General features: G+C 43.7%; 1 protein-coding gene across 2 annotated transcripts in view; it reads right to left on the bottom strand.

The window, feature by feature from the left end:
* GUCY2C (guanylate cyclase 2C (heat stable enterotoxin receptor)) overlaps nucleotides 1-14,147 on the bottom strand; it is a 121,992-nt gene that overhangs the window by 64,721 nt on the left and 43,124 nt on the right. For both annotated transcript variants that reach the window (XM_021091130.1, NM_214105.1), the window contains 3 exon segments: nucleotides 6,613-6,725; nucleotides 4,204-4,268; nucleotides 1,012-1,227 (listed from right to left, as the gene is read on the bottom strand). In XM_021091130.1, coding sequence (XP_020946789.1) covers nucleotides 1,012-1,227; nucleotides 4,204-4,256 — 269 coding nt within the window. In that variant the 5' untranslated portion in view covers nucleotides 4,257-4,268; nucleotides 6,613-6,725.

Raw genomic sequence — 14,147 nt, 5'->3', positions numbered from 1 at the left:
ACCTATGCATTTGGGAAGAATTAGAAAAAAAATGTAGTCAATGTATTTACCAGCACATGAACACTTCATGCCAGTCACACCAAGGCAACGAAAGAAATCAAATCAGTGTTAACCAACAAACTCTAAGAGAAAATGCAATCTCAAGATATGTAACACATGCCATGTGATTCCTTTTTACTAATGTGAAACATTGGTTGCACACTGTATAGAATAAATGTTCTTTATTCCAGTGAATCTAACGATCTCTTATCCTAAAACTGTCAACCTTGACGTCGCATTCTCCTTCTTAGGTTACTGCATTCTCGTAATTAATAACGGTTTGGGTAGAGATCAGGAAGAAAATTGTGGCCACCTTGAATAACTCTGTGTACTCTTTTTGTTTTTGTCTTTTGGGGGGCGGGGCGCACCCACGGCATATTGAAGTTCCCAGGCTAAGGGTCAAATCAGAGCTGTAACTGCTGGCCTATGCCACAGCCACAGCAACAGAGGATCCAAGCAATGTCTATGACCTACACCACAGCTCATGTCAATGCTGGATCCTTAACCCAGCAGGGATTGAACCTGCATCCTCATGGATGCTAGTCAGATTCAGTTCCCCTGAGCCACAATGGGAAATCTTACTCTTTTTAGGAAATAAATATTAGGTAACTTTTCAAACATGTTCTTGGAAATCCATTTTTACCTGTTGCTACTGACTTCGGTCATGGAATCAGTTATACATTTCCAAATGAAATTTCAATTTTTCCTGAAGTTAATAGGCATACCTCAGAGATCTATGCTTAATATATATCTATTTCAAATAGTAGTAACAGACAGCTTTATCTAAATATATTTACAGCTTAAGAATGAAATAGATTAAGTGTAAGCTCTGCACCATCTGTGTGTAGGAAAGTGGGCTAGTGTCCAGTCCTAATGCTGTCACTCATGGAAGGGGTGTCTAAGAGTGGTCTGCTAAGAGTTTATGGCTCTCTCCATGCCAAATGCCACAAGGATGTCAATGGTCCCGCTTACCAGAAACAGTCCTCAGACTCTGTACTATTCTTGAAAACATAGGCAGTGTTCCAGGAAAAAGGTTTGAATGGAAAATTATTGACCTTCCAAAAGTCAACCAAGAAGTACATCAGCTTCCTTGCTGGAGACATCAGCCTGGTTAAAGTTTCTTTGTAGTCACAAGACAATCCAAAACTTCCAGCTGAAATCATGGGATAGTTCAAATCTGTGTCAAGGCTAAGCCAGGAGGTAAGAAAGAAATCAATATCAGGATTAATTTCAATAGCACAAATAATATCCTTCTTTAGCGTGTAGGTATAAGTAACAAGAATGAAGCAGGGTCCTTCAAGCAGGATCTTGAATATAGGTTCTAAGCATACTCTAGGTGTCTTTATGTATATGTTGGTTACTTTGATTTATTCTAAAATGAGATGTCATTCAGTTGCCATAACATCTTGGCTTGGACATATGGACTCTGGGCAATAGAGCTGAGAAAACAGACCATGGGCCACCATAGTTACCAGAAATGCTGTAAAGCACCAAAGATGCCCTCTGCAATTTCCCTCCATGCTTTGCCTTATTTCCAGCTCTTCCCTGGACTACCTTTGAGCCAGACGTCACCTGTGGATTTTACCATGTTCCTTCCCCTGCTCAGACCATGGCTCTTCTTGTGGTTCCTTAAACCCATTAAGCTTTATTTCCTATCAGAGTCTTTACAAGTGCCAGAGATGCTGTTCCCCTGTCTCTTTGATTAGTTGATTCTTGCTCAAGTCCTAGATTAAATATCTCTTTATCTGCCAGGAGAACTCTCCTTGATACCTAAGACCAGGTAATCACTTGGGAGAGAATCTGTTTAATATCTGTCTCCTCCCGTAGACTTCAGGCACCATAAAGGTGGGATCACACTTGGCTTATTCACCTCAGTGTCTCTGGTCTGCCTGGTTCATATGTGGATGCTTAATATATATTGGATACAGAAAGGAAAAAACGTGCCCTTCCATTTCTGACGCTCCATTGAAAGGTTTCACTGGGTGTCCTGCTTGCATTTTAAACTTCTCATGGACAGAGTCAAATGTATCTTTCATTTTTATTTCTCAAAACTGTTCCTTATCTTGGTTTTCTCATTTCTTTTAGTGTTTTGAGATCTCAAACCCTTTTCAACTGATTTTCGTCTCTCACTCCAACATACAACCAGTTTTCAAGTGCTATTGATTCTACCTTTAAATATCCTTAAAAGGGGGGGGCAGGTTCCCATGTGGCTCAGCAGTAACGAACCCAACTAGTATCCATGAGGATGAGGGTTCGATCTCTGGACTTGATCAGTGGGTTAAGGATCTGGTGTTGCCATGAGCTGTGGTATAGGTCACAGATGTGACTTGGATCCTGCGTTGCTGTGGCTATGGTGTAGACTGGCAGCTGCAGCTCCGATTTGACCCCTAGCCCAGGAATCTTCATATGCTGCAGGTGTGGCCCTAAAAAGAAAAAAAAAAAAAATCCTTAAAAGGGATCCTCCATTCCGAGTCAACTGTTTTTGTGTTAACTCAGACCTCCTCCTCCCCCATTGGGTTTCCTTCCCTCCGTCTCTCCCAACGAGCTCCAGTCTTTCCTCTACCCTCTTGTCAATTATTTTTCCTAAAGTAGAACTGCTTTCTGATGGCACCTCTGTGCTCAGTCCTTCGTTTCTGATGCAAGTCTAATTAAAAATACTTCCCTCACTCAGAATGCATGACCTCCCCAACACGGCGCTACTGAATTTTTCCAGTTTAGGTCTATTATTCCCCTATACACCTCTGGTCCTCCAGTTAATAGAGACTTTCACAGACTTCCCACCATTCCCTGCTGCTTGGCTTTTACAGGTACTTCTCCCTCTGCTGGCTGGGATGCTTATCGCCTCATCTCTCCCAACTGCGTTTTGCCCATTCTTCAACACAACTCATACACCATCTCCTTCATGAAGCCTTTCTCCCCTTGGAGCTTAACCTTCCAACCAGAGGGAGCATTTCCTTCTGGGCATCCACAGCACCTTGTCTATACTTTTCTGATGGAACTTCTCTCACTGCCTTGTATTGGTCACCAAGTGTTCTTGTCACCTTCCCTGTTTCACTCAGTTCTCTCCGCTCTGACACACCCAAAATATGTCTTTGCACATGGAAGTTCCTCATCAATGGGGAACCAATTTTCTCATCCTCCTTTCTCTCTGAGTACCCTTTCCAGCGATATCAATAAACAGTCAGGTGGGGTGAGAGTTGGGAATGAGTGCCAGGAAGAGGAAGATTCTGTATCCATCTGTATTTTGGTCTGGACAATGAGATCAAAAGGTACTCTGGGGTGTGTCTGTGGTATGTGGTGGGCGTAAGCATCTGAGTTTGTTTGTACAGCAGGTTGGAAAGTGCAAGAAAGAGACTTTGCAAAAGAAACTTTGCAAGTCTAATGTTTACACTTCAAAATCTACTGCAAAGGGTCCTTCAGCATAGTCCTATCTGTGGAGACACAGTGTGGCCCTGGATTCCAGGGGGTAATAAACTGGTGGAAGAAAGGCATGAGAGAGGGATTCTGATTGGGGAAGGAGTGATCTGGGAGAACAAAGTGTTCTGTGGTGATGAGAAGTACACTGAGTAAAACGAATTTAGAGAATGAGGGCAATTTTTCCAAATCTAGAGAAATATTTCCCTTCTAAAATAAATTGGAAACCTTTTTTTTTTCTAAGTTGATAAGGGCACTATGCAAAGTACTTTAGTATGTTATTTATATAATCCTCAAATAGCACTGTGAAGCAAAGACCTGGCTACCTTCCCTGTTTTTTCCAGACCTAAGGGTCCAATGAAGCCCTCACTTTCCTTTGTGTGTGTGAGTACCTTCTGCTCATACTTCTGGGAAGACTTCCTTTATTAAACTCCTCAAATTAGCCAAGTTCATTATCTTCCCTGTTTCCTGCCCAGAGTCTAACCTTTCCCTCTCAACCGTTTTGCTTTTCAAGTTCAGATGTTAGTAACTGAACCAGAACAACTACAGTCAATCACCCCACACTGAGCAAAGGTAGGGTTACAGGATAAGGGGATGACAGTTAGAGAAAGGTGGCAAAATACAAGGGTCCCAGCACCCTTGAGCTTTGCCCTGACTAGACTGCTATCTGATGAATCATTTAAACAGTGATGGCACGTCCCGGCGTCAATGCACAGGGGCATTAAAACAACAACAAATCAAACTACTTACTACATCTGGAAGGTGGAATAGGTACACGAGGGCCCCAGGAGGACACAGCCCATCCGTTTTTCACTCTGTAAGAGAAAAACAAACAAATGAATCCCTAAAACTAAAACTATGAATCAACACTCAGGAAAGACGTGGCAAAGGGAAGGTCCCCAGAAAGCTAGAAAGTGTGTCTCTTGAGATGGTAGCATGTGGAACAGAAAGGAGCCATGTGTGTGCCTTGGGCCAGGATAAGGCCACTCAAGGAATAAAGGGCTCTGAGCAGGGAGATGCTGTGGGTTGGAGAGAAGGACATCCCACAGAAGTGAGGTGACTGAAGAGTGAACCTGGCTTCTCTATCAAGAAGAGGATGTTGAGGAGTTCCTGTTGTGGCTCAGTGGGCTAAGAACCCAACTAGTATACATGAGGACTTGGGTTCAATCCCTGGCCTCACTCAGTGGGTTAAGGACCCAATGTTGCTGCGAGCTGCAGTGTAGGTTGTGATGCAGCTTGGATCCGGCATTGCTGTGGCTGTGGCATAGGCTGGCAGCTGCCGCTCTAAGTTGACCCCTAGCCTGGGAACTTCTACATGCCATGGGTGCAGCTCTAGAAAGAAAAAAGAAAAGACAAAAGAGGATGTCAAGGGATGGGCAGATTGCGATCACATTAGCAGTATCTGTTGGCCAAGTAGTGAAGAGACTAGAATTGGAGGCACTGTGGAGGGAGAGGGCAAGCTTTGGTTTTAGGAAGAGCTACAAAGTGGGGCTGGAGAGAACAAAATGAATGTGACCACTTGTTTTTTTTTTTTTTTTTGTTTTTTGTGACCTACACTGTAGCTTGTAGCAACATTGGATCCTTAACCCACTACGCAAGGCCAAGGATTGAATCTGTATCCTCATGGATACTAGTTGGGTTCGTTACCACTGAGCCACAATGGGAACTCCTAGATCTTATTTTTTACTCTTTCTCAAGGGGAACCTGACTAGGAACATCCCATCCAACGAACTAGGTTAGACCTCCCTCTGCAGAGATACAGGGAGGAGGCTTGCCCTCTCAGAATTATAAAGTGGAGTTTATTCAACTCCCCTTGCTCACACCTCCCCCTCCCACCAACGAGAATGACGCTTGCTGATATGAGTGCGGCCAATCTGGTCCATGTGATGTTATTGCTTAGAGCTTTAGAACCAGGGCTCTGTGCCCAGGAACCTGCTTCCTGGAGAGCCTTTCCTGAGGTGTCTGTATAAAGGGGCATCCTGGACACTACTTGCCCATAGAGAGCTTGACACTCTTTAGCTCCCTAAAGTTCTGGCTGGGGTTGGGGTTGGGAGGAGGGACTAGGCAAGAATCTCTCTCTTTCCCAATTTCTACCCTTTGACATCACAGTTACTGCTTTAGAGTTAGGTTTCAGATTCAGCCCTTAAGCAATAAACCTGGGACCATATACATACGGTGATGACTTATAATAGCTCTCTGGAGTCGGGCTTTGGAATATATATATATATTATAATATATATAATATATACATTATATATTATTCCTAATTACCATAAGTCTCTCTCTCTCTTTTTCTCTTCTTTTCTTTTCTTCTTCTGTGTGTGTGAGTGTGTGTGTGTGTGTGTGTGTGTGTGTGTGTGTGTGGCTGCACCTGCAGCAAATGGAAGTTCCCAGGCTAGGGGTTGAATCAGAACCGCAGCTGAGACCTACACCTCAGCCACAGCAACTCCAGATCCTAACTCACTGAGTGAGGCCAGGGATGGAAACCACATTCTTAAGGACACTATGTCGGGTTCTTAACCCAATGAGCCACAGCAGGAACTCCAGGAATATATTGTTTTAATAGAGCACCCCAGGCATTTCTTGATGGATTCAAAGACAAACCAGTTAATAGCAACATTTCAAATTTTTTTAAGTCTTAAAAACAATTAAAAACAAAAGGGTTGGAGTTCCTGTTGTGGCTCAATGTAAACAAATCCGACTAGTAACCAGGAGGTTGCAGGTTCGAGCCCCAGCCTCGCTCAGTGGGTTAAGGATCGGCTTTGCCATGAGCTGTGGTGTAGGTCACAGACACGGCTCGGATCCTGCGTTGCTGTGGTTGTGGCGTAGGCTGGTAGCTGTAGCTCTGATTGGGCCTGGGAACCTCCATATGCCATGAGTGTGGCCCTAAAAAGCAAAAAAATAAAGGGTTCCCTCCACACCACTGAAAGTGTACAGATATTACCTAGCTAAGTTTCTGTCCACTTTCCTGGATTCCTGGAGAACCCTGATCTCTTGCGAAATATAAGAGGATGCAGTCAGAGCACCCTGTCTCCAAGTCACTCAGCTGCACAGCTGGAAGTGACGTGAGAGATGCTTATGGGAAGGTGCTCAGGCTTCACGCTGTGGTCCCTCCGTGCCAAGAGGCGCTGAGCTGTGTCTGCAGAGTTGGGTACTTACTGAAATTGTCCTGAGGAGGTCGAGACCTTCACAGGTGCTACTCCGACAGTCACTGGACTTATAAATCACACCTTCCGAATAGACGAAGGTGGCATTCACAGTCACTGTTAGGCCTGTTATCCAGAATGAGGGAAAAGAGAAGACAAGCGTTATTTTTCAGCAAGTTTATAGCAGTCATGAGACTTATCTTTTTCCAATTGATCCTGGGAGAAAAAAATGGACATCTACTTTCAGGCCTAGGACTAGTTGAGTTCTGAGTTCTTGTTATAACTCCCTGTCACTTCTTTCCTATGTCTGGCTCTATCTCTCTGTCTCTCCCTCAACAGTTTTATTGAGGTATGTATAATTTACCCACCATAAAAATCACCTGGTTGACCCAGCAGTTAAGTATCTGGTGTTGTGATACCAGGTTTGATCCCCGGCCCAGGAATTTTCACATGCTAAGGGTGTGGCCAAAAACAAAACAAAACAAAACAAAACAAAACAAAAAAAAACCCACCTATTCGAAATATATAATTCAATGATTTTTAATTATATACATCTATTTGTGCAACCATCCCACAGTCCAGTTTTTTTATTTTTTATTTTTTTTATAGTCACACTTGTGGCACATGGAAGGTCCCAGGCTAGCGGTCGAATTGGAGCTGTAGTTGTGACCCTATGCCACAGGCATTGCTGGATCCTCAACCCACTGAGCGAGGCCAGGGATCAAACCCACATCCTCACAGAGACAATGGTTGGATCCTTAACCTGCTGAACCACAACAGGGACTCTCTTTTAAAATTTTATTTTAATTTTTATTTTTTAATCTTTTTATGGCTGCACCTGCAGCATATGGAAGTTCCCAGGCTTAGGGTGGAATAGGATCTACAGCTGTAGACCTATGCCACAGCCACAGCAATGCTGGATCTGAGCTGCATCTGCAACCTGTGCTTTAGGTCGCAGCTTTAGGCAACGCCAGATCCTTAACCTACTGATTGAGGCCTGGGATTGAACCTGCATCCTCACAGACACTGCTGAGCCACAACGGGAACTCCTTAGAACATTTTTATTATGTGCACAGTCCTCTTCATCCTCGTTTCACCACTCTAGATTCAGCAAGTTCCCTATATGGGTCTGGGGAACATTAGGAAAGCAAAGACATAGACATTAGGATATCTGTCCTTTCAAGTTTCCAAGGTGCTGGTTTTGTTTGCCACCAAGGTGCACATCAACACCTGTGGGGTCTGGGGAGTTCCCGTCTTGGCTCAGTGGTTAATGAATCTGACTAGGAACCATGAGGTTGCGGGTTCGATCCCTGGCCTTACTCAGTGGGTTAAGGATCCGGCGTTGCCATGAGCTGTGGTGTAGGTTGCAGACGTGGCTCGGATCCCACGTTGCTGTGGCTGTGGTGTAGGCCGGTGGCTACAGCCCCGATTTGACCCCTAGCCTGGGAACCTCCATATGCCACAGGAGTGGCCCAAGAAATTGGCAAAAAAACCAAAACCAAAACCAAAACCAAAAACACACCGGTGGGGTCTGTCCCCAAAGCCAAGGCGAAGTGTGCCTATTCTAGGCTAGGACTTTTGGATAATGGATCACCTTCATATGAAGGAAAAAGCATCTATGGCCATATCCCTGGGTATTTTTGAAAGGAATAAAGAGGGCAGAACCATTTGATCAAGCTCTGTCTCTCACATTTTAGTCTCCTCCCCAAAAAGGAATATTGAGGATAAATGTCTGATTCCAAAACAGTGATGCCCTTAATTCTGCCAAGCCCTTATGCAGGAAGTCTGGAAGCAGCTGCTAGTCTGGCAGCACAAGTGACTTTCTATGTGTCCTTGCCACAAACCATTTTAATTTCTCTAGTTTAGTTCGCTTACATGTAAAATACAGTTAAAACCAGGTCTATCAAATGGAATAATTTTTAATACCTTTAAAAGAGTAAAGCATGTCAACAACAGAAGTTGCTGTTACATCCAAGTAAGAATGTTTTTCAGGAGGGATTACTGCTATTTCAGAGAATGGAAGAGTTTTTGCACTTTTACAGCCTCCTCAGAGATGTCTGCCAACAAGGGAGCACTTTCATCTCTTGCTTTCTTTGATGAATACAAGAACACTTAGTCTGATAGTTCATTCAGTAAAAGATCCAAATAAGAGATGAAAGTAAGTAGGACTTTTGGTAGGACTAGCTAAATAGGAGAAGTCAATGTAATAAGACCAGTTAGAGAAAATTAATGGAAGAAGTGATAGGTTTAATAGCAGGTCTCGTACTTAATTGATGGTAGCCATGTGCCACCCTTTATCTTATTTGACTCTCATAACTCTAAGATGAATATAGAGTATACAAAGTCAGGAGAAGAGTATGAGGCTGTGGTGGGCCTGGGGCAACGGGATGTGCATGTGGGGAAGAGCAGCCAGTAGGGCTGGAGAAGGTCTGGGAAAGCAGCAAAGTGAGAAGTGAAGTGGAGGCCAGTGCACAGTCATGTGATCAACACACAGGGCTCTGGGAAGATGGGCACGTTTCCAGCTGTTAATGTGTAAACTATCCTCCCCTCAACCTCCTGTCCCTATGGGGTCTCTGCTCTCTCCTGCTGTTGGGAAGAACACTGAGGATGATAAGCTTAAAACTCCTAGGCTAGGAGTTCCCGCTATGGTGCAACAGGATTGGCAGCATCTTGGAGCACTGGGACGCAGATTCAATCCTCAGGATGGCTCAGTGGGTTAAGAATCTGGCGTTGCTGCAGCTGTGGCATAGGTCACAACTGCGGCTTGGATCTGATCCCTGACCTGGGAACTCCATATGCCGTGGGGTGGCAAAGAGGAGAGAAAGAAAGAAAGAAAGAAAGAGAGAGAGAGAGAGGGAGAGAGGAAGGAAGGAAGGAAGGAAGGAAGAAAGAAAGAAAGAAAGAAAGAAAGAAAGAAAGAAAGAAAGGAAGGAAGAAAGAAAAGAAGAAAGGAAGGAAGAAGGAAGGAAGAAGGAAGGAAGGAAGGAAAGAAAAGAAAAAAGAAATAAAAAAGAAAGAGAGAGAGAGAGAAAGAAAGGAAGGAAGGAAAAGTCCTAGGTTCCAGACAGCTCATGATGACGTAGCAAAACCCAAGTGTAAATCCTGCACAAGGCCTTGGAGAAGGGGAACCAACATCTACTGAGGGTGACCTCGGGCAGGTGACTTCACCTGTGGGGCCCCAGTTCCTCCATTTATTGACAGAACAGAACTAGATGGTCTCTTTTATTGTATGCTCGGCACTGGGCTATGAGTTTTTGCATGCTTTACTTCACTTGGTCCTCTCCTGAATCCTCTGATGTTAATGAAAATTTTATCTTTCCAATTTAAAAATGAGAAAAAGGAGATCCATAGAGGTAGATTAACTTGCTTAGGGTGACCAGCTGGCAAACACTGGAGCTGGATGTTAAACCCAGGGCAGTCTGATTCTAGAACCCGATGGGCTGTAGAACGGCAGTTCTCAAAGTATGTGCCATAGACCCCTGAGGTCCCCTGAGGCTCTTTCAGAAGGCCAGGAGGTCAAAGCTATTCTGTGACTATATCAAAACATTCTTTGCTTTTTTCCACTCTCCTTCTCTCATGAACATACAGTGAAGTTTTCCAGAGGCCACATATTATGTAGTGTGGCAACATTTTAATTGCAGAAGCAGATACGAGAATCCAACCATTTCCTTTCCTTCTTTCTTTTTCTGTCTTTTTAGGGCCACACCCACAGCATATGGAAGTTCCCAGGCTAGGCGTTGAATTAGAGCCGCAGCTGCCGGCCTATGCCACAGCCACAGCAACACCAGATCTGAACCAAGTCTGCAACCTACACTGCAGTCACCCAATGCTGGATTCTTTTTTTTTTTTTTTTTTTTTTTTGTCTTTTGTTGTTGTTGTTGCTATTTCTTGGGCCGCTCCCACGGCATATGGAGGTTCCCAGGCTAGGAGTTGAATCGGAGCTGTAGCCACCGGCCTACACCAGAGCCATAGCAACGCGGGATCCGAGCCGCGTCTGCAACCTACACCACAGCTCACGGCAACGCTGAATCGTTAACCCACTGAGCAAGGGCAGGGACCGAACCCGCAACCTCATGGTTCCTAGTCGGATTCGTTAACCACTGCGCCACGACGGGAACTCCAATGCTGGATTCTTAACCCACTAAGTGAGGCCAGGGATTGAACCCAAGTCCTCATGGATGCTAGTTGGGTTTGTTACTGTTGAGCCACAATGGGACCTCCCCAACAATTTTCTAATAAGCCTGATATTAAAGGTTTGCAAAAATGTTAATCAATACCACTTTTCCCACCTACTTTTATTTTTTGGTTTGAGATATATAAGGTTTTTTTTTTTTAATAAGAAATTTTATTTAGGACTTCCCTTGTGGCTTAGTGGGTTAAGGCTCCAGCATTGTCACTGCTGTGGCATGGGTTGCTGCTGTGGAGGGGATTCAATCCCTGGCCTGGGAACTTCCACATACTGCAGGTGTGGCCAAAAACTTTTTTTATTTATGTTAACAAATTCTTTACTGCTATTTTTAAGTGAATCAGTAAGCAAATATTTGGAACTTTTTTTGCTTTTAATTTTCCATATAATAACCACATAAATGTAACTACATAAAACAACACTCTTCAGAGCCCGCAATTCTTTTCAAGAATATAAAGAGGCCTTGAGACAGAAAAGTGTGAAAACCACAGGATGAACTATAGTAAGCTCCTGCCTCTTAAGATTTTTTTTTTTTTTTTTTTTTTTTTTGTCTTTCTGCTATTTCTTGGGCCGCTCCCGCAGCATATGGAGGTTCCCAGGCTAGGGGTCGAATCGGAGCCATAGCCGCCGGCCTACGCCAGAGCCACAGCAATGCGGGATCCGAGCCACGTCTGCGAACTACACCACAGCTCACGGCAACGCCGGATCGTTAACCCACTGAGCAAGGGCAGGGACCGAACCCGCAACCTCAGGGTTCCTAGTCGGATTCGTTAACCACTGCGCCACGACGGGAACTCCCTGCCTCTTAAGATTTTTTGATGATGTGAACAGTTTTTGCTTTGCTTTCTAGTTTAGGGGGAGATTTTTTCCCTTTTGTCTCCCCAGATCCCAAATGATTTCTCAAGAAAACATCGCACATGTTTCAGACAATGATATGACTTGAAATCAAAGCCTAACTTGTAAAATAAGCAGTTCTCCCAGTGCTGTTTCAGCCCTGTTCAGCTCGCACTCCCCACACTCCCCTCCACACACCCTACACTCTGTCCTGGGGGAGGCGGGGGGCGGGGTGCAGTGAGTGGAACACTACAGAATATCGGGTCATCTCAGGATGCTCTGTCTCCTATCTAGGGCTTCGAGGATGAGACCAACCAGACCAAAGTGAATCTGGAAATAGGTGCTGGAGTCTACGAAGAGACCCCCTGGGCACATGAGAGCATGAGGAGGGTATGGACTGCGTGTGTTTAGCCATGGAACATACATTCTTGGGAAGCTGACTTCCTAAGGTTGAAAAAAAAAATTTTTTTTACGTTCACGTCATTCACCAAATCCTATGTATTCTTCAAAACCTACAAAGCTTTCCTAAGTACCAGGAAAAAATATTGATCTCTTCCATTTGGATATTACCCACATTTGAACTCCATTTTCCTCAGGTTAGCCCTTACATACACTGTCTTAAAATTTTCCCCATATGGAGTTCTTGTCATGGCTCAGGGAAAAAGAATCTGACTAGCATCCATGAGGGCACAGGTTCAACCTCTAGCCTTGCTCAGTGGGTTAAGGATCCAGTGCTGCTGTGAGCTGTGGTGTAGGTCGCAGACTCAGCTCGGATTCTGCATTGCTGTGGCTGTGGTGCAGGCCAGCAGCTGCAGCTCTGATTTGACTGCTAGCCTAGGAACCTCCATATGCCATGGGTGTGGCACTTAAAAAAAAAAAAAAGACAAAAAAATTTTTTTCCCCATATAACAATGCCTAGGATGTTTAGACCATGAATCTTTTCCTCTCAAGTTGCACTTCTTGAGTTTCCTGTGAATGAACACACACCCAACAAAACACATCACCAAATGCAAATATCTGGGTATCAATGTTTATTCTTTCACCCCCTGCCCCAGCCTCCTCTTATTGAATCCATTCAAAACTTCACCATTATTGACTCTATTTTACAAATGAGATGAGTGAAACTTAGAATCAATAACTCATTCGATGCCGCTTAATAAATGATGGAGCAGAAATTCAAATTCAGGGTATATGAGTTCAGAGAGGGATAACTTAAGAGGACGTGCCTAGTAACTTGTTCTGCTAACAGCAGCAATAGCACAGCAACAACCACACCAACATCCTCAACAAGAGCAACCATAAGAGTGGCAACAATGAATGCAACTGCCATTTGCTGAGTTCTCACTCTGTATCAGCCAGTGAGTTAGATACTTCAGGTGAATTTCCCCATTTAATTCACACCATACCCACATGAGGAAACCATTACTATCTACTGTGATTTCATAGGGGCGGGAACTGAGGCTCAGAAAACTTAAAGAACTTGCTTGAGGTCCCTGGTGGTAAATAGTTGGATTAAAGGCTGGAACACGAAGCAGCCTCTGCCCGATCCCAAATCTCTGCTTCTAACTACAATGTTCCGCCTCCTTATTTTAAGCAGGGAGTTAGTTCGAGGTGAGTTAAAGATCTTACACTGGTGACAAGATACACTCTGTGAAATCAGACAGATATGGGTTTGACTCTCATTTCAAACAGACAACCCATATGACTTCATCAAAACTATTGTCTCTGCTGGGTGAGAATGTCAACAGTGCTAACTATAGAGAGCTGTGCTGATTCGAGATTATATGTATCTTACTTAGCACTTGACAAGTACTCAAAAAACAAGAAAATGAAGCTCAGGGAGACCAAGGGAAATAGCTCACAAAGAGGGAAACCTCTGGGGTAAGAACTCCAATTTGGGGCCTCGGGCTTCAAATCAAATGTTCTTTTCACCTTATCCTACTGCCTAAGGTCAGAAGAGGATCTCATCTAATGACCTCCTAGATCCATTACAACTCTAGATCACATCCATCCATTTATATCTGAATCCAGTCTCAGACAGGACTGAAGAAATGCACATTCCACAGAAAACCATTGTTACACACATATATGCTAGCTATTGCTATTATTACCACGAATTTTAAATAGAGAACATTGATATACTCTCCTTAAACCATAACCATGAAGATGTATGAAATAGCCATTGACTCAGCAATTATACTTCTGGCAATCCAGTCTCAAAGAATGGGAAGAAACCTATGTATACAAAAATGTTTATTTCAGTGTTTTTAAAATCATCATGAGAAATTTAACGCCATGGAGTATCCTACAGTAGGGAATTATTAGATGATTTGTGAGGATGTGTCTTCTAAGGAGTATTAGATATTAATTCACATGATGCTATAAAGATCATGCAGCTATAGGAAAGTCACTTGTAGAACAACATGAAATGAACTCATGAAATCTATCGAAAATTGTTTCTATGCTGTAGGGACCCTAACTATGTTCTTAAAAACAAGAAACTCAGAAGCATATGAAAAGACACTGGA

This window comes from Sus scrofa, chromosome 5, assembly GCF_000003025.6.
Source record: "Sus scrofa isolate TJ Tabasco breed Duroc chromosome 5, Sscrofa11.1, whole genome shotgun sequence".
NCBI classification, from domain to species: Eukaryota; Metazoa; Chordata; class Mammalia; order Artiodactyla; family Suidae; genus Sus; species Sus scrofa.
The sequence above is the reverse complement of the archived record's forward strand: the minus strand, read 5'-3'. Positions and strand labels throughout refer to the sequence as shown.